Consider the following 19,014-nt stretch of genomic DNA (forward strand, 5'->3'; position numbering starts at 1 on the left):
GAAATTAAGATTTTAATAAAAAATTTTGAAATTAATACTGGCCTCAAAAAAAGTTTATTCATTTAATATTTCTTCTTTTAGAAACATATATAATAGAGAGATTTCTATTCCTTAACAATCCTCTGAGTCTATAGATTTTTTTTGAAAGAAAATTTTCTCAATTAAACTTGGTGGCTTTCAAAGGTATTGGCTTTTCTATTTTAAAATATTTATGCTGATTTTCTTTCATTCTGTATGTTGCCCTTTCACTCTATTGTTTCCTCTGTTGTGCAGAAGCTTTTCAGCTTAATAGAGTCCCACTTGTTTATTTTGCTTTTGTTAACTGTGCTTTGGGTGTCACAGCCATGAAATCATTGCCAAACCTATATCATGAAGCTTTTCCTCTATGTGTTCTTCTAGGAGTTTTACAGTTTTAGGTATTGTATTTAAATTTTTAATCTATTTGAATTGACTTTTCTGTATGGTGTACAGTATGGGCCCAATTTCATTCTTTTGCATGTGGATATACTATTTCCCCAACATCATTTGTTTAAGAGATTATCCTTTTCCTATTGTATTTTTCTTGGCACCCTTGTCAAAGAGCAATTGAACATATATGTGTGGATTCATTTCTGAATTCTCTATTAGTCCAAATGCCTGTCTTTTGCAGTTGCCATACTGTGTTGATTACTGTAGCTTTGTACTACATTTTGAAATCAGAAAGTAGGATGCCTCCAGCTTTATTCTTTCTTTCTCAAGATTGATTTGGCTATTCATGGTCTTTTCTCTTTCATATGAATTGTGGAATTGTATTTTCTATTTCTGTTAAAAATGTTTTGGGGATTTTGATAAAGTTTGCATAAAAAACCTAATGAATGTTTAAGGAGCAAGGAAAAGAAGAAAAAAACGGAGTCCAAAGTTAGCAGAAGGAAGAAAGCAACAAAGATTAGAGTATAAATAAAGTAGAAAACAGGAAAATAATAGAGAAAAATCAACAAAACTTAAAGTTTGTTTTTTTGAAAATATAAACAGAATTGAGAAACCATTAGCTAGAGTCTAAAAAATAAATAAATGAAGTTAAATAATGAAGGAAGAGACATTTTGACTTATGCCACAGAAATTTAAAAAAATCATATTTACTACTGCAAAAAATTATATGCCAACAAACTGGATAATCTAGAAGAAGTTGATAAATTCCTAGAAACATACAACATATGGAGATTAAATCATGAAAAAGTAGAAAGTCTGGATATACATCCAAAGAAACCTGAAACACTAAATTTAAAAAATATATGCATCTTACATTTATTGCAACAGCCAAAAATATGGAGGAAACTCAAGTGCCCATTAATAGTTGAGTGGATAAAAAAGTGATGCTACATATATATGTACTAGAGGCCCAGTGCATAAAATTCATGATAGGGTCCCTAGCAGCTGCCAGTTGGGGCCTCCCTCCCTTCCCCTGGTCAGCCCCACCCCCTGGTCCAACTTACAGAGGAACCCCGGTCAAGGGGACAATTTGCATACTACGCTTTTATTATATAGCATTACTTGGCCAAAAGAAGAATGAAATCTTATCATTTGTGACAGCATGGATGAACTTAGGGGGTGTTATGCTGAGTGAAATAAGTCAGACAAAGAAAGACAAATACCATGTGATTTTACTTATACTAGAGGCCCGATGCAGATGCACAAAATTCATGCAAGGGGCTCTGCCACAGTCCCCGCCCGCTGAGGCTTTATCCAGAAGGAAGGACGTCCAGTCTAATTAGCAAATTACCCTGTTATTATTATAGATGTGGAATCTAATGAACAAAATAAACTGATGAACAAAATAGAAACAGACTTATTGTTGCCAGAGGGGAGAGGGTTTGAGGGATCGGGTGAAAAGGTGAAAGGACTAAAAAACACAAATTGGCAGTTACAAAATAGTCACAAGGATCTAAAATACAGCATAGGGAATGTAAGTCAATAATTTTGTAGTAATTATGTATGGTGGATACTAGACTTATCAAGGGGGTCATTTCTTAAGTTACATAAATGTCTAATCACTATGCTTTACACCTGAAGCTAATATAATATTGAATGCCAACTGTGACTGAAAAATAAAAGAAAATACGCCTCTGTAGCCATATTTATAAAAGACAAAGTGGAATTCAAAGTTATTTTTTTCCAACACTTTGACAATTTAACTCATGGCCTTCTTGCATACAGCACTGCCTTGTGACCTTTAATATCACTTTGATTCTCTCTCCTTTGAGTCTCTCTCTTTAAATTTTTAAAGCTTTTAGAATTTTCTTAATTGGATCTGTTGAATTTCCCGACGTCTATAAATTAGCTTTTTGTTATTTATCTTGTTTGGCACTCCATGAATCTTTCAGTCCTTTCAATATGTACATATCATGTTTCTGATTTTCTGGGGGAAAAAAAATTAGTCATAATCTTAGGGATTTCATCCCTCAGACTTACAGCTCCATGGATCCTTAAATAAAAATCTTGGTTCCCTACATGCCTGCTGTGAGCCGCTCCTTCAAATGCTGAGGGCTCATGCATGTCTCAGCCTCCTCGCCCATATTTTCTACCTCCTCTCTTAAAAATGAAAATGGAAAACGTGTATTTTTAACAAAATGGAAAAGCACCTTTGAAAAGTGTTATGGAAATAGGAAAGAATGATTAAGAGACATTTGGGGCTAAACTGGAAATCCCACCTGCCGCTTTCTGCGCGTGCCTGCTGGGTGGGAGGAGTGAAGCCGGCCAGAGGTGGGCAGCCTCGCTGGAGCTGCTGCTGCACAGTGCGCTCTGGCGGCGTGAGATCCCCCGGGCTTTCCAGCTGAAGCCGGACACCCTGCTCGGCCAGGAGCGAAGATGGAGAGGCGGGTGAGCGGGCCCGGGAGTGGGAAGGAGGGCGCAGGGTGGGAAATGTGGCCCCGGTGGCCTGGGGCGGCGGCGGGCTGAGTGCGCCAGGCTGCGGCTCGGCTCGGCTCGCACCATCTGCTCTGGAGGGGCTAGGCGCTTTCTTCTTAGCGCTTAATCTTGCTGAGAAGAGGATGTTCCCTTCGGCAGGGCGGCCTCCAGGCTGACTGATATTCTGGTTCGCTGTTTCAATTCCTTGAAAACAGAATGCTGCCCGGCTCCAGGGATGCTTCTCCCCAGATCATTGTCATCATGGGAGTGGACCTGGGCCGGAAGGCAGGGGTCCCTCCTCTCAGCGGGCTGGCGGGGGAGAGGCTCCCTGGCTCCGTCTGGAAGGAAGGCTAGAAAACACATTCTATTTTAAGCTGCCCCTAAAGGGGATAGCGGCTGCTGTTTGACTCCTTGTTGACATCCAACAGCTGGGGTGGGGGCTGCAGAATCCAGGGCTCAGGGAGAGCTTGCTTCCTCCTGGGTGCGCTGGGTGGGCTCTTTCTTCATCCTCTGGGCCTTTGCTCGGGAAGCCATAAAGGATCAGATAAACCAGGGTTAAAACCCTGGGTATCTAGGAGAGACAGACATTTTGTGTGTTCAGGATCTGTCCACATGACGCCAAACGAAGGACAAAATGTTCATTTACATGGGGATAATGTATTAAACAATAAAATTACAATGAATAAAAATGAAAATCCAAATACAAGTAATGCCTGAAGGTAATTTTTTAATGTATATTTTATTGGCAAGACCACACAGCCAGTTACTTTGATATCTTTCTTAACAAAGGAGAATGGTCTTAACAAAGAACTGATGTTTACCTGTGCCAGCTGCTCTTAATCTTTACCTGATCATGCAAATAAAGAAACAGCAGAGAGGTTAATTTTCCAAGTCCGTGTCACTGCAGGTGGTGGGATCAGGATTTGGACCTAGGAATTTTCAGGAGGGGAGGTATGAATAGGGGCAGTGTCGCTGCCAGGTGGGCCGATGTCAGGGCAGACGCCAGCCTCTGTGAAACCTGGCCCTCTTGCCAAAGGGTAGAAGTGGACTTCATTCCATTATTGTACTCCCTGTATATGATTTGAATGATGAATTGTTTAGATACCTAACATACATTGGCATTTACTGTAGCTTAAGCTCTGTATTAAGTGCCTAAAATGCTTACTTCTCAGAGCAACCCAGTGAGGTAACACCATTTATTTTTCACCCTCAATATTAGCTATTGTGTGTGTTTTTTTATTATAGTTAATATTCAATATTATTTTATATTTGTTTAAGGTACACAGCGTAGTGGTTAGACGTGGATATACCTTACGTAGCGATACCCCTGATAATTCTAATATGCACCTGGCACCATACATAATTATTAGAATATTATTGACTATATTCCCTATGCTGTACTTTATGCCCCTGTGACCATTTTGCAACTGCCAATTTGTACTTCTCAATCCTTTCACCCTTTGCACCCAGTCCCCCAAACCCTCTCCCCTTTGGCAAACATCAGTCTGTTCTTTGTATCTGTGAGTCTGTTTCTGTTTTGTTCATCGGTTTATTTTATTCTTTAGACTCTACATATAAGTGAAATCACATGATATTTGTCTTTCTTTGTCTGACTTATTTCACTTAGCATAACACCCTCTAGGTCCATCCATGTTATTGAAAATGATAAGATTTCATTTTTTATAGCTGAATAATATGTAGATAAGTACCACTACTTTTTTATCCACTGGACTATTGATGGGCTCTTGGGTTGCCTCCATATTTTGGCTATTACAAATAACGTTGCAATAAACATAGGGGTGCATATATTCCTTTGATTGAGTGTTTTGGGTTTCTTCGGATATATTTCCAAAAGTGCAATCACTGAGTCATAAGACAGTTTCATTTATAACTGAAACTTCATACCTTTTTCCATAGTGGCTGCACCAATCTGCATTTCCACCAACAATTCACGAAATTTCTTTTTTCTCCACATTCTCGCCAACACTTGTTGTATGTTGATTTATTGATGATAACCATTCTGACATGTGTGAGGTGATATATCATTGTGGTTTTGATTATTTTATTATTTTATTTTAATCCTCATCTGAGGACATGCTTAGAAAGAGGAAGGGAGGGGAGGGGAAGGGAGGGGAGGGGAGGGGAGGGGAGGGACACACTGATGTAGGAAAATGACAAAGACATCAATTGGTTGCCTTCTGTTTGCTCCCCAACTGGGGATCAAACCCACACCCAGGTGTGTGCCCTGACCTAGAATCGAACTAGCAACCCTTTGGTGCATTTGACAATGCTCAACCAACTGAGCCACTCCAGCTGGGCAAAAAGAAAATGTGTGTGTGTGTGTGTGTGTGTGTGTGTGTTTAATTGAATTTAGAGAGCGAGAAAGGGAAAGGGAGAGAGACTCTGATCAATAGGGTATCGAGCCCACAACCTGGGCATGTGCCCTACCCGGGAATCGAACCTGTAACCCTTCAGTGCATGGGATGATTCTCAGCCAATTAAGTCACACTAGCCAGGGCTTCATTGTGGTTTTAATTTGCATTTTTCTGATGTTTAGTGATATTGAGCATCTTTTCATATGTCTATTGGGCATCTGTATATCCCATTTGGAGAATTTATCCACTCAGGTCCTCTGCTCATTTTTAAATTGGATTTTTTGGGGAGTTTTTGGTGTTAAGTTGTATGAGTTCTTCTTTTTTTTTTTTTTAAAGAGCATTTGCGGGAAGTTTTTTTAAAATATTTTTTTTAAATCAATATTTTTACAGAGAAGAAGGGAGAGGGATAGAGAGTTAGAAACATCGATGAGAGAAACATCAACTCAGCTGCCTCCTGCTAACTCCCTACTGGAGATGTGCTCTCAACCAAGGTACATGCCCTTGACCGGAATCGAACCTGGGACCCTTCAGTCTGCAGGCTGACGCTCTATCCACTGAGCCAAACTGGTTAGGGCAGTTGTATGAGTTCTTTATAAATTTTGGATATTAACCCCTCATTGGATATATCATTGGTGAATGTGTTCTCCCATTTAGTAGGTTGTCTTTTCGTTTTGTTGATGGTTTCCTTTACAGAAACTTTTTAGCTTGATATAGTCCCATTTGTTTATTTTTTTCTTTGTTTCCCTGACCAATGAGGTATATCAAAAAAAATATTACTAAGAGCAATGTTAAAGAGTTTACTGCCTATGTTTTCTTTTAGGAGTTTTATGGTTTCCAGTCTTACATTTAAGACTCTAGTCCATTTTTTGTTTATTTTTGCGTCTGGTGTAAGAAGGTGGTCTAATTTCACTTTTGTGCATGAATACATTCAATTTTCCCAGCTGCACTTATTGACTAGACCAGTGGTCGGCAAACTGCGGCTCGTGAGCCACATGCGGCTCTTTGGCCCCTTGAGTGTGGCTCTTCCACAAAATACCAACTTTTGCGCATGGGCCACAAAATTTCAATTGCACTGTACGTGCGCGCTCGCACGTGGTATTTTGTGGAAGAGCCACACTCAAGGGGCCAAAGAGCCGCATGTGGCTCGCAAGCTGCAGTTTGCCGACCACTGGACTAGAATGTCTTTACTCCATTATATATTCTTGCCTTCTTTGTCATATATTAATTGGCCATATATATGTGGGTTTATTTCTGGGCTCTTTATACTGTTCCATTGATCTATGTGTCAAAACATTACTATGCTGTTTTGATTACTATATCCTTGTAGTATAGTTTGATATCAGGTAGCATGATACCTCCAATTTTGTCCTCCTTTCTTAAGATTGCTGTAGCTATTCAGGTTCATTTGTGGTTTCATATAAATTTTTGGATTATTTGTTCTAGTTCTGTTAAATGACACTAGTATTTTGATAGAAATTGTGTTGAATTTATAGATTTATTTGGGTAGTATGAACATTTTAACAATGTTGATTTTTCCTCTCCATGAGAAAGAGATATGCTTCCATTTATTTGTTTCTTTAGTTTCCTTCTTCAATGTCTCAAAAGTTTCTGAGTATAGGCCCTTTACTTCCTTGGTTAATTTATTCCTAGGTATTTTTTGATGCAATTGTAAATAAAACTATATACTTAATTTATCTTTCTCATAGTTCATTATTGGAAGAGAAAATGCAACAGGTTTCTGGATACTAATTTTGTATTCTGCTACTGTGCTGAATTCATTTATCAATTCTACTCATGTTTGGGTGTAATATTTAGGGTTCTATCCATATAGTATTGTATCTACAAATAATAACAGTTTTACTTCTTTCTTTACAATTTAGATGCCTTTTATTTATTTTTCTTGTCTGATTGCTGTGACTAGGTATTCCAATGTTATGTTGAATAAAAGTGGTGAAAGTGGACAACCTTGTCTTGATTCTGACCTTAAGGAAAACACTTTTAGCTTTTCCCCAGTGAGTATGATGTTAGCTGTGTGTTGTCATGTAGGACCTTTATTATGTTGAGGTATGTTCCTTTAATTCCCACTTTACTGAGAGTTTTTATCACAAATGGATACTAAATTTTGTCAAATGTTTTTTTCTGCATGTATTGAAATAATCATATTATTTTTATCCTTCATTTTGTTTGTGTGGTGTTTCACGTCAATTGATTCATAAATATTGAATGTACCTTGCATCCCAGGAATAAATGCCACTTGATCCTAGTGTATGATCTTTTCAAAGTATTGCTGAAATTGGTTTGCTAATATTTTGTTGGAGATTTTTGCATCTAAGTTCTTCAGTGATATTGGCCTATAATTTTCTTTTCTGGCAATGTCTATGTCTGGTTTGGAATCAGGGTCATGCTGGTCTATAAAATGAGCTTGGAGCCTTAAATTCTCTTAAAATTTCTGAGATAGTTTGAGAAGGATAGGTGTTAATTCTTTGAATGGTTGGTAAAATTCCCCTGTGAAGCAATGCGTTCAAGGACTTTTGTATTTTTGGAGTTTTATTAGTACTGAATCAATTTCATTGGTAGTAATTGGTCTGTTAAGATTTCCTGTTTTTTCTTTATTCAGTCTTGAAAGATTGTGTGTTTCTAGGAATTTATCCATCTCTTCTATATTATTCAATTTGTTGGCATATAATTGTTCAGAGTGTTTCTTGTAATCTTTTGTATTTCTGTAATGTCAATCATTTCACTTTTCTTGATTATTTTATTTGAGTATTTTCTCTTTTTTATGAGTCTGGTTAATCTTTTCAATCTTGTTTATCTTTTCTTACCATTGATCTTTTGTATTATTTTTAGACTCTAATTTATTTCTACTTTGATATTTATTATTTCCTTCCTTCTACTCATTTTGGGCTTTGTTTGTTGTTCTTTTTCTAGATTCTTTATGTGTAAAATTAGATTGTTTATTTGAGATTTTTCTTATTTCCTGAAGTAGGCCTGTATTGCTATAAATTTTCCTCATAGGACTGTCTTCCCTGCATCCCATATATTTTGGATTGTTGTGTTTCCATTTTCATTTTGTCTCAGGGTATCTTTTGATTGCTTCTTTTTTTTCTTTTATTGTTTAAATATTACATATGTCTCATTTTTTCCCCATCTACCCCTCCCTGGCCACTCCCTCCCCCCCCCCCCCCCCAGGACAAGCCCCCACTGCCCCAGTGTCTGTGTCCCTTGGTTATGCTAATATGCATGCATACAAGTCCTTTGGTTGATCTTTTTCACTCCCCACCCTTTACCCTCCCCTGCCTTCCCTCTGAGGTTTGACAATCCATTCAGTGTTTTTCTGTCTCTGGATCTATTTTTGTTCATCTGTTTATGTTGTTCATTATATTCCACAAATGAGTGAGATCATATGATATTTATGTTTCTCTGACTGGCTTATTTCACTTAGCGTAGTACTCTCCAGGTTCATTCATGCTTTATTTCTTCTTTAATCTCATTGATAATTCATTCATTGTTCAGTAGCATGTTATTTAGCCTTTATGTGTTTGTGTGTTTTCAAGTTTCTTTTTATAATTCATTTCTAGTTTTATACCATTGTGGTCAAAGAAGATTCTTGAATGATTTCCAAATTCTAAATTTATTGAGACTTGTTTTGTGGCCTAACATGTAGTCTATCCTGGAAAATGTTTGATTTGTACTTCAAAAAAAATCTATATTCTGTTGCTTTTAATTTAATATCAATTAAATCCATCTGGTCTCATGTGTCATTCAAGGCTATTGTTTTCTTGTTGATTTTCTGTATGGAAGATCTATCCATTGATGTCAATGGGGTATTGAATTCCGCTGCTATGACTGAATTACTGCTGATCTCTCCTTTTATCTCTGTCAGTATCTGCTTTATATATTTAGGTGCTCCTATGTTGGGTGCATAAATGTTTACAAGGGTTATATCCTCTTATTTGATGGCTCCCTATATCATTATTTAATCTCTTCCTTTGTCTCTTATTATAGCCTTTGTTTCAAAGTCTTTTTTATATCTGATCTAAGGATTGGTACCCCAGGTTTTTTTCTCTCTGTTTGTATGAAATATTTTTTCCCCCAACCCTTTTAGTCTGTGTGTGTCTTTCATTCTGAGGTGGGTCTCTTGATTACAGCATATGTATGGGTCTCATTTTGTTATCCATTTAGTTACCTGTTTTTTATTGGAGCACTTAATCCATTTACATTTAAAGTATTATTAATAGTTGTATATTTGTTGCCATTTTGTGCTTTATAACTATGTTCCTTTTCTGTTTCTTTTCTTGGTTCTTCTTAATATGTCCTGTAATACTGGTGTGTTGGTAATAAACTCCTTTAGCTTTTTCTTATCTGGGAAGCTCTTTATTTCTCCTTCAATTTTAAATGCTAGCTTTGCTGGTTAGAGTAGTCTTGGTTGTAGGTTGCCGCAACCTTTTGCAGCAAGGATTCAGGATCTGGAGAAGGGGCCACACACAAATAAATATAGTAGGCAAAAAATATAAATTTAGAAGGCATGGGAGAACCAGGCAGAGACCTACTCTCTAGTGGAGTGGCTCCCCGAATGTCCGGACTCATAGCTTTTTATTTACTAGAATACACATTTGCACTTTAGCAAAGCAAACAGACATCAATGGTAAGGTTTGGTAAACAATAAAGGATTATTAGGTTAGGGGATTGCCTTCAGCTATTCAGCCAGCAGCAGGGTAATACAATGCTGATTCCCAGCCCTTGTTGAATATCAAAGTCCATCAGCCTTCTGACGGACTTCTCGCATTTATATGTTAACTACTTGTTGGTCTTAGCCTCCAGCAGTAGGTCCTTACTTTTCTTTACTTTGAATATTTCATGCCAATCCCTTCTGTCCTGAAAAGTTTCTGTTGAGAAATCAGCTGAAAGTTTTATGGAAGTTTACTTGTAGGTAATGAATTGTCTTTCTCTTACTAATTTTAAGGTTCTCTCTTTGTCTTTAACATTTGCCATTTTAATTATAATAATCTTGATGTGGGTCTCTTTGGGGTCATCTTGTTTGGGACTTTTTACGTTTCCTGGGTTTGTATATCTATTGCTTTCACCAGGCTAGGAAAATTTCCAGTCATTATTTCTTTAAATAGGTGGCTGTCTGTGCAGGACCTGGATGCATATAGGAGAAGCCATGCTGTGAACTAAGATTTCTACCAATACCGAGTCAGAAGTCAGGTTAGCAGAAGGCCAAGGCAGGCTAAGATATACTACCACCTACCATTTGCCCTAAAGTTCAGCTGCTGAAAGAACCTTAGCAAATTGCTGAAGCAGGGTCTCGGAGAGTCACCAGGGTGGTGTGAGTGGTGTTCACCAGGTTAATACAGTTTCCTTTTTGGTGCCTGTGCTGAGCCTGAGGCTATTCAGCAAAAGCCACCATCGTCTAGGGCAGTGATGGCGAACCTTTTGAGCTCGGTGTGTCAGCATTTTGAAAAACCCTAACTTAACTCTGGTGCCGTGTCACATATAGAAATTTTTTGATATTTGCAACCATAGTAAAACAAAGACTTATATTTTTGATATTTATTTTATATATTTAAATGCCATTTAACAAAGAAAAAAATGAGTTCGCGTGTCACCTCTGACACACGTGTCATAGGTTCGCCATCACTGGTCTAGGGCCTGAAGACCTATGCAGTGGGGTGAGGTCTCAGGGTAGAGCTAATGGAGTTCACCAGGCCAACACAGAATCAAGTTTGACTGTGTGGGGAGAGGCAATGGTTGGTATCCCTCCAGCCCTCATTTCTCTGTGTATGCCTCTGGAACTCCCCCTGCCCACTCCAGCCATTCTCCCAGTGTGGAAGCCCAGGGTGAGTACCTGCAGGCCCTATAAGAGGACACCTGGGTTTCTAGCAGCCTTTCATCTCACCCAGATGGAGGGAATCTCTGTTGATTTTCACAACCATGTGTTATGTGGGCTTCTCTTCCCGGCACTGGTGTTTTGAGCTGGGGAGCCCATTATGGGGCTGAGACTCTTTGCGCCTCAGGGACAATCTCTGTAGCTGAGATATCCCTCTGGATTCATGGGTACAGAACCAGCACATTTTGTATCTCTGCCCCTCCTCTCCCCCTACCATTTTTGGCATGGCTTCTTCTTTGTATCCTTAGTTATAGGGTTTCTATTCAGCAAGTCTTTAGATGTTTCTCCAGGTTGATTGTTCTATTGCTTAGTTGTAATTTTAGTGTGATCATGAGAGGAGGCAAGTACAGCATCCTCCTACTCTGCCATCTTGACCAAAACCCCAACATCAACATTTATTTAGTGATTATTTGTGTCAGTCACTATTCTAGGAGCTTTACATATACTACTTCATTTAATCTTTTTTTAAATTTGATCTATTTTAATTTTTTTATTTATTGATTAAGGTATTACATATGTGTCCTTACCCCCCTGTTGTCTGTGTCCATTTAATCTTTTTACTGTTATATGCAACAGAGGTAAAAGCATTGGTCATAGCTCAGACATCTAGTATTTCTGCTAGCCCCAATTCAAGTCAGCCAGAGTAAATATGTATATATTTAATAGCTAGGCTTTCCTTCTAATTCCCCTTGCCCCAATCATTGTGCCTTTGTTTCTTAAACATTTTCTGGCTCCCACTTCACACATCTTGTGTTTTGGTGTGTGTCTACTTTCTCCCTGGTCTTAAAACCCAGGTTTTCACTATGAGAGTGGATTAATTCTGCATTTCTCACCATAGCCTTTACTAAAACTTGGATTTCCACATGAGAGAGTCACCATGCCTTTTAAAAAAATGGTGTGAAATTGAAATGTCAAAGAACTCTTTTTAGTTTCAGAGACCAAAGTTTTAAAATAGCAAGAACATGAGCATTTGAGTTTCAAAAAAACTTAACTGCTAAAAGACCAAGAACATATTTATTCCAGAGAAAGTTAATGGGAAGAATAGAGGGTGATGGAGGAACCAGCTTTTCTGGGCCTAGAGAAAATATGCATATTTTATTCTGGGAGAGCAAAGAGGGACCGACTAATGTCTAGGTTCAGGCACCAGTTTGTGTTATGAAAAGGAGACTCTGTGTCTCCCCCCCAGGATTGGGGAATTCAGGAGGGCGGTAAATAAAACTTACAGTTAAATGTTAATATCTAAGAACAGAACACCTGTGCTTTGTTTTCCTGGGGGGAGGGGAGCAGAGGTAGGGGACTGTGAGAGAGACTTGCCTACCCAACATAGAAAGGAAACAGCAAAACAGAGGTGGATAGAGACATGGGAGTCTAGGCAGAGAGCCTTGTAGAATTTCCCTTTGCCCAGCACAGGAAAAATCCAGGAGCACGGAATCAGGAGAATACGTGAAAGAACAAGAGAGGACACCTTGTGAGCACAAAATTTAATTGCATAGACTGAATACCCTGGTAACTTGAGGGGAACACAGCAGCCTTAGGGAATGCCAGCATGGATAGATGTTTGTTACCAAGAATTAGTAGTCCTGTCCCAAGGGTGGGCTTTATGTAAGCCCCCAGGAATATAGATGCAATGCCAGACACTGGGACAATTGTGAAGTGTTGGGTTTGCAGGATATGAACTGACAAAGATAATGCGACATCAAAACTAAGTATCTAATTCTAATTGGGATGAAGTTCAGTTAAAAGAAATACAGGAAATGCATATTTCTTACACACTTTTAATTAATAGAAAAATCTAGAAATACAGAAAAAATGTAAGGAAAAGTTACATTTCTTGTTTATATCCCTTATAATGAACACATTCATGTAGACCTAGTGAACAGATTCTTCGAGCTACTTCACAGAGAAATTAATCTATCTACATTCTACCCACATTTCATAGCAAAATGATACCCAGAATGACATTCCCCGAAATAGCAACATGATTTGTAAAACGGCCAAAGATTTATGCCCAGACACATGAAAACAAAGCAATAAAGAAAAAATAAAGCCATTACTGGTTTTTAAAAGTTATAATTCATAGAAAATTTTTAGAATTTGCAGGAAAATCTGCCTCAGGTAACTTCAAGGCAGTCACTTGTTTCTGACAAGAGGTTCCCCTGAATTACATTTATAATATTAGCAGATGTGGATTATTTTGGAAGTGGGTACTCTTAGACATTTGTAGTCTCTGTTTTCGTTGTATTTATGGCCCTTTGTTTTCCCCAGAGATCCTATGCCTTTTGAGATTTTTCTCTTGACCATGGTGGCTTTAGAAACAAGGCCTCAAATTGCTAGGGGTTGCCATACTGAAGGAGCCACACTGTTGCTTTCCCCTTCCCATATCCTGAGCACACTGTTATTTCTTTCATTTATAGTCTCTGATTCTGCTTTCTCAAAATCAAAGTTCTCTGGTGGTAAAAAACTTTAGCTGCAACATTCCCTGAGGTAGCCATGAAATGGAAGCTTCCTTAGCTTTGTCCACATCCAAATGCCTATTTTTGTACTTTGCTCTATGTCTTCAGGTGTTCGAGAGGTCCTTCTGTCATCTGTCTACCTACAGACTGATTTGGTTCTTGGCCGCAGTGATGCTATGCAGGGCACAAGGTAAAGATACTCCATTCCCCTGCATGGAGTCCAGGAGATTGTTGTTTCTGCTGTGCTGGTTCATTTGCCTGCATGAATTATAAACGTATAATTTGATTGGAGGAGTGGGAGCAGTTCTTTCTGCTTTGCAAAGTATTTGAAAACTGCTATTTAGACATTGTTTCTGTAAATTGAGCCAGGCATGAAAAAATTCTAAATTAAGATATTTCTCACAGATCAACTCAAATAACTTTTAAAACAATGATTACCTATGTTTGTAAAGATATGGGAATGCTTGGGGAATATGAATGAATACAACCTTTTGGAAAGGTAATCTGATAGTAAGCCTTAAAACTGGGTGTGCCCCTCTTTTATAGAAAAATCTAGAAAATACTGAAATATACAAGTTACATAGGTTCACATAGTCTATTATACAAAGCATATGCCTGTGCTGTTGATGTATCTGCTGCATTTCCTAGTTGTGCCAGACCTTTCTCCTCTGTTCCATTGGAGGCCAGCCCTCGCTTTGCTGCTGGCCTTTTATCACCTTCTGTGTGACAGTGCACTCATCAGCCTTCCTGGGTGAAGGAAGGGCAGACCGCATCACCTGCACCACAGGATTTACCTGCTGACTGGGGGATCTAAATGGAATTCTATATAAGCAGTAAAGAAATGCAAACTTTCCAATAAATGGTTTCTTCATAGTGAAAGAGAAAAATCACCCAGGAATTTATAACTCTAGCTTTGGTCCCTTTCTCCTCTCCACTCTAAAAGCAGCAATTTCTTCAAATATCTGATTTGCAGAATCCCAACAACAGGTATTGTCCTCAGAAATTTCCACACCTACCAAGAGCACACCTCACTAAAACTGGATTCATACAACACTCATGGGTTCCAAATTGTATTCGTTGCTATGTCCATCTTTTTCTGCCTGATGTTGTTGAGAGAATATTGTTTGCTTGTGCTGACTTCTTTTATTCTAATTACACTAGTCAACATTTTGTTAGTCTTGAAACAATAGATTATGGTGTTTTTAATTAAGTCCACATTTTGTGCACTATTTCATTAATTTGTGCTTTTATCTTTACTAGTTCACTCCTTTTACCTTTTTTTTCTGGTTCAGGGTTGGGGATGCTTAGATTTGTGTGTGTTTTCATTTTCCAATCTCTCTTGTCTCCTAATAAATGAAGTTAGGATTAAATATTTCTCTCTGAGAACTGCTTTCTCAGTTTCTACAGATTTTAATATATTATATTCCCAATGTCATTCATAGTAATTTATAATTCTTGCTCTTATTTTTGGTGTAATTAGTTAAAAGAAGCTTGTAAGCTTCTAATTTTATTGCATTGGGCTCAATGTTCAGGTCATTGGATAGCATAATTTTTGAATCCCATTTCAAGTTCAATTTTGGGAAATGTTTCATGTGTTTTAGAAAATATTGGGTATTCTCTTTTGAGTAAAAGGTTGTAAATTCATATATATATATATTAGAGGCCCAATGCACAAAGATTCATGCAAGAATAGGCCTTCCTTCCCTTCGCTGCCAGCACCGCCTACACTCGGGTTGGAGCCACCTTTCCACCTTTGCTTGGCCGGTGCCGCCTTTCTGCCTTAATTCCGACCCTGGAGCTGCCTTTCTGCCTTCCCACACTGCCTATAGGTCCAGAGTGGCTGGGGTGGTGCAAAATGCCTGTGTTATCACCATGGCGATGACACAAGCATTCCCACCCCGCCCCCCACTGATCGGTGCCTGTGTATGCAAATTAACCCACCAGCTTTGTTGGGTTAATTTGCATACTCACTCCTGATTGGCTGGTGGGTGTCACAAAGTTATGGTTAATTTGCATCTTTCTCTTTTATTAGTTTAGATATATAACATATATAAATATTTGCTTTTTAAATTTTATATATTTTTATATTTGACTTTTTAAATTTATTTTGTTTTTAATATATGGAAGGGAAAATTCTGAGAGAACTATAGAAACTATCCCAATATGATTATGGATTTATAAAAAATATAGTTCTATTAGCTTTTTATGTATTTTTGGATTATTTTTTAGGTGCATAGAGGTTTATGATTAAGGTATCTTATTTTAGATTGTTTCTTTTATTGTTTTAAAATACATTTGTGTTTTTGACTTCCAATTTCTCTTTTTTCTTTTTTTAAAAGTCTTATTGAACTGATGTTGAAACATTTCAGGTCTTTGAATTTTTATTTCATTTCTTTCATATCTTTCTTCCTTTGTTCTACATTCTGGAAGAATTCCATGACCTGGTCTTTCCACCTGCTCACTTACTCTTCAGTGATATCCATTCTGCTAAGTCAGCCAATCTGTTAAGACTTTGTATTTCTCATTCTCTACATCTCTAATTTTTACTACTTACAATTCAGATATCTCATTTATTCTTGTTCCAGTGTTTATTGATTTATGAGATCTTCCTTCATTTGGTATAAATTCTTGAATTTGTAAAGTTTATTATTCCTCTTTCCTTGTATTAGCTTTCTCAAATGTTTGGCTATTTGTCATTATATTGAGATTTCCCACTGAATAATTGATCATATCAGTAAGAGGACCCAGCATTGGAGGGAGGAAAATTATTGCCATGCCTTATATTCTATACTGCATTCAGTAAAAATGGGGGAATGTGTAGATTGCCATTTGGTGTCAAAGTTCTCTCCACTATCAGCCTCCTGGAACAGCATCCTGTATATCTCTCTAACTTACACTGCTCTATTCACTACTGCCTCCTAGACGCAGACACCACTATTGCTGCTCCTTCCTTTGTTGCGTGTGTGTGTGTGTAATGTATAGGGATGTTACACTTTCTTTATTTAAACTAATCACTCTGCCTATTGTCCATTTGCTCTTCTTGCTCCTGGCTTCCACCTCTCTGGGCATAAACCCACTTGGTAATGTTTCTCTCTTATCTGACAGTTCCCACCTTCAACCTGATTCCACCTAATTTCCAGCATATAGGGATGGGATTCTTCACACTATTTCTTGTTACTGAGAATTTTCCTTCTTATTTTTCTACTCTGCTACTTCTAAAGATGGAAAAAGCATATTTGAACTTATATTTCCCTAGCAACATTAGAGATGTAGGTAAATGTTTTCTTCTTTAACTTTTTCTTTTCTATATTTGACTTTGAACATGCATTGTTTTTAATCAGAAAAATGTGTATTTATGTGTGCGTTAATTTTTTTTTATGATTCCATGATAAAAGTGGTGACCCAAGATGAAAAAGAGCCACTGAACACACCTGCTTCTTTACGATGCTTCCTGGAAACTCCCCAGGAAGTCGTTATTGTGACATGGCAGAAAATGAAGGCTTCAAGCCCAGAAAACATGGTCACTTTCAGCAATGACCATGGGGTCGTGGTCCAACCCGCCTATAAGGATAAGATGAACATAACTGAGCTGGGACTTCAGAACACAACCATCACCTTCTGGAATACCACTCTGGACGATGAAGGGTGTTACAAGTGTCTCTTCAATACCTTCGGTTCCGGGAAGATGTCAGGAATAGCCTGCCTCACCCTCTTTGGTGAGAATCTCTGAGAATACATTGCCTCTGACTAAAAATGCTATTTTCAAGAATGTTTAGAACATGGTGGCACCTAGTTTTTCAGGGTCCTACCCCCAGAAAGGTTTGTTAGAAGACACTTTCATGTCTGCTGTAACTGTGGCTGTGGTTATTGGACAGTTCATGAGCTCACACTGAATCTCTGCCTGGTGTTATCTTTGACCCGAGGAGTCCTGTGGTCAGCAGGAGCAAATGAAGGACCAGGTAAAGACAACCAGTTCCACATACACAGTGATAGGGTGCAGACCTGGCATTGACATTAGACCTGGCATTTTTCCAAGAGGAAAAAACAATCCAAGGCTTAGTTTGATAACATTCCTTTTCTATTAACTAACACATAGCTGAAATCAAGAATTGAGAAGTAGAAATGAGGGGGAATTTTGGAGCATGGCACGCTTAGTGGTGCTTTTAGGAGGGAAAAGACAAACTGAGGGCTATTAGGAATGTTAATATGAGAGTTTGAGCACACCAGAAATATTGAACATAGGGTAAGAAGGGCTCAGAAGATAATGCAAGGGAAGTATGATAAAACCAAGTACAACTTTCTTTCACTTATTTGGCTAAAATAAATCGTCTCTGCAGGATCTTATGTCAGGCTTTGTTCTTCATTTCTACTTTCATTCTCTCTGTCTCCCCCAGTGTCTCTCTCTCTCTCTCTTCCCCCTTTGCAATCCTCCTTCCACCTTTCCTTCCTTTTTACTCCCTCCCTTCATTCCTCCTTCCCTTCATTCCTCCCTTTCTTTCCTTCCTTCCTTCCTCCCTCCCTCTCTTCCTTCTTCCCTCCCTTCCTCCCATCCTCCTTTCTCCCTCCCCTTCCTTCCTTCCTCTTTTCCCTTCCTTCCTTCCTTCCTTCCTTCCTTCCTTCCTTCCTTCCTTCCTTCCTTCCTTCCTTCCTTCTTCCCTCTCTTTCTCCCTCCCTTCCTCCTTCCCTCCCTCCCTTCTTCTTACCTCATCTTTCCTCTTTTTCCTTCTTGTGTCATATGTTTCTCATTTCTGTTCCTTTTTGTTCTCTTCCTTCTTTGCTCATCTTTCTCTCTTTCTGCTATTCCCCCTCCTTTGCTCATAGCCTTTTATATTATTTTTGTCTGAAAACCTATATGTTGAGTCTTCTAGCTAGTAATATTGTTCTTTTCTATACTGACCTTTTCCAGCTACACTTAGCTTTTATCTATCATTATTTTATATGCCAGAGAGCCCTGCACCAGTCTGGTGACATCAACTATAACCATCTGCCTTCACTTTTATTATTCTTTTCCAGTGCTCAAAAAGGTTAGTAATTAGGCATTCTTTGGACAGAGCCACCGTTCTCTAGCCCTATTTCCTTCAGCCCGCTGCTACCCACCCATCTCTTGAACCTCTAAGTACAGACCAAGTTTTAATTTAGCATTGCCCTCTAATTATCTTGTAGGCTACAAAGCCAACCACAGAAAGACAGGTCGGCATGTGTTCAGCAGAGATAAACTGTATTCCAACAAAAATGTACTCATCAGCCAAGGGACTTTTAAAAAGGGAACAGTGTAAAGCTGGCCTAAAAATAACGTCCTTTTTTCATTAAGCTAGTAATTTTTTTAACTCTATAAGGTGATCTCCAAGTTCCCTCAACTGTCATTCTGTGATTTTCTGGTTATTGGCTATGAATTCATAATTTTTATTTTGTG

At 38.3% G+C, this 19,014-nt stretch overlaps 1 protein-coding gene across 7 annotated transcripts in view; it reads left to right on the forward strand.

Moving 5' to 3' along the window:
* The first annotated feature begins 2,570 nt into the window (after positions 1 to 2,570).
* LOC139003832 (OX-2 membrane glycoprotein-like) overlaps positions 2,571 to 19,014 on the forward strand; it is a 31,879-nt gene continuing 15,435 nt past the window's right edge. The window contains exons 1-3 of one of the 7 annotated variants that reach the window (XM_070406174.1): positions 2,571 to 2,856; positions 13,710 to 13,791; positions 16,997 to 17,317. In XM_070406174.1, the coding sequence (XP_070262275.1) occupies positions 2,845 to 2,856; positions 13,710 to 13,791; positions 16,997 to 17,317 (415 nt within the window). In that variant the 5' untranslated portion in view covers positions 2,571 to 2,844. Of the gene's footprint in view, positions 2,857 to 13,709; positions 13,792 to 16,678; positions 16,875 to 16,996; positions 17,318 to 19,014 lie in introns of those variants that run through there. The other 6 variants (XM_070406177.1, XM_070406178.1, XM_070406173.1 and 3 more) reach the window with 6 other exon arrangements.

The sequence above is a fragment of the Myotis yumanensis genome, unplaced genomic scaffold (genome assembly GCF_028538775.1).
Source record: "Myotis yumanensis isolate MYYU_CA2020_CCGP unplaced genomic scaffold, mMyoYum1.0.hap1 SCAF_2, whole genome shotgun sequence".
NCBI lineage: Eukaryota > Metazoa > Chordata > Mammalia > Chiroptera > Vespertilionidae > Myotis > Myotis yumanensis.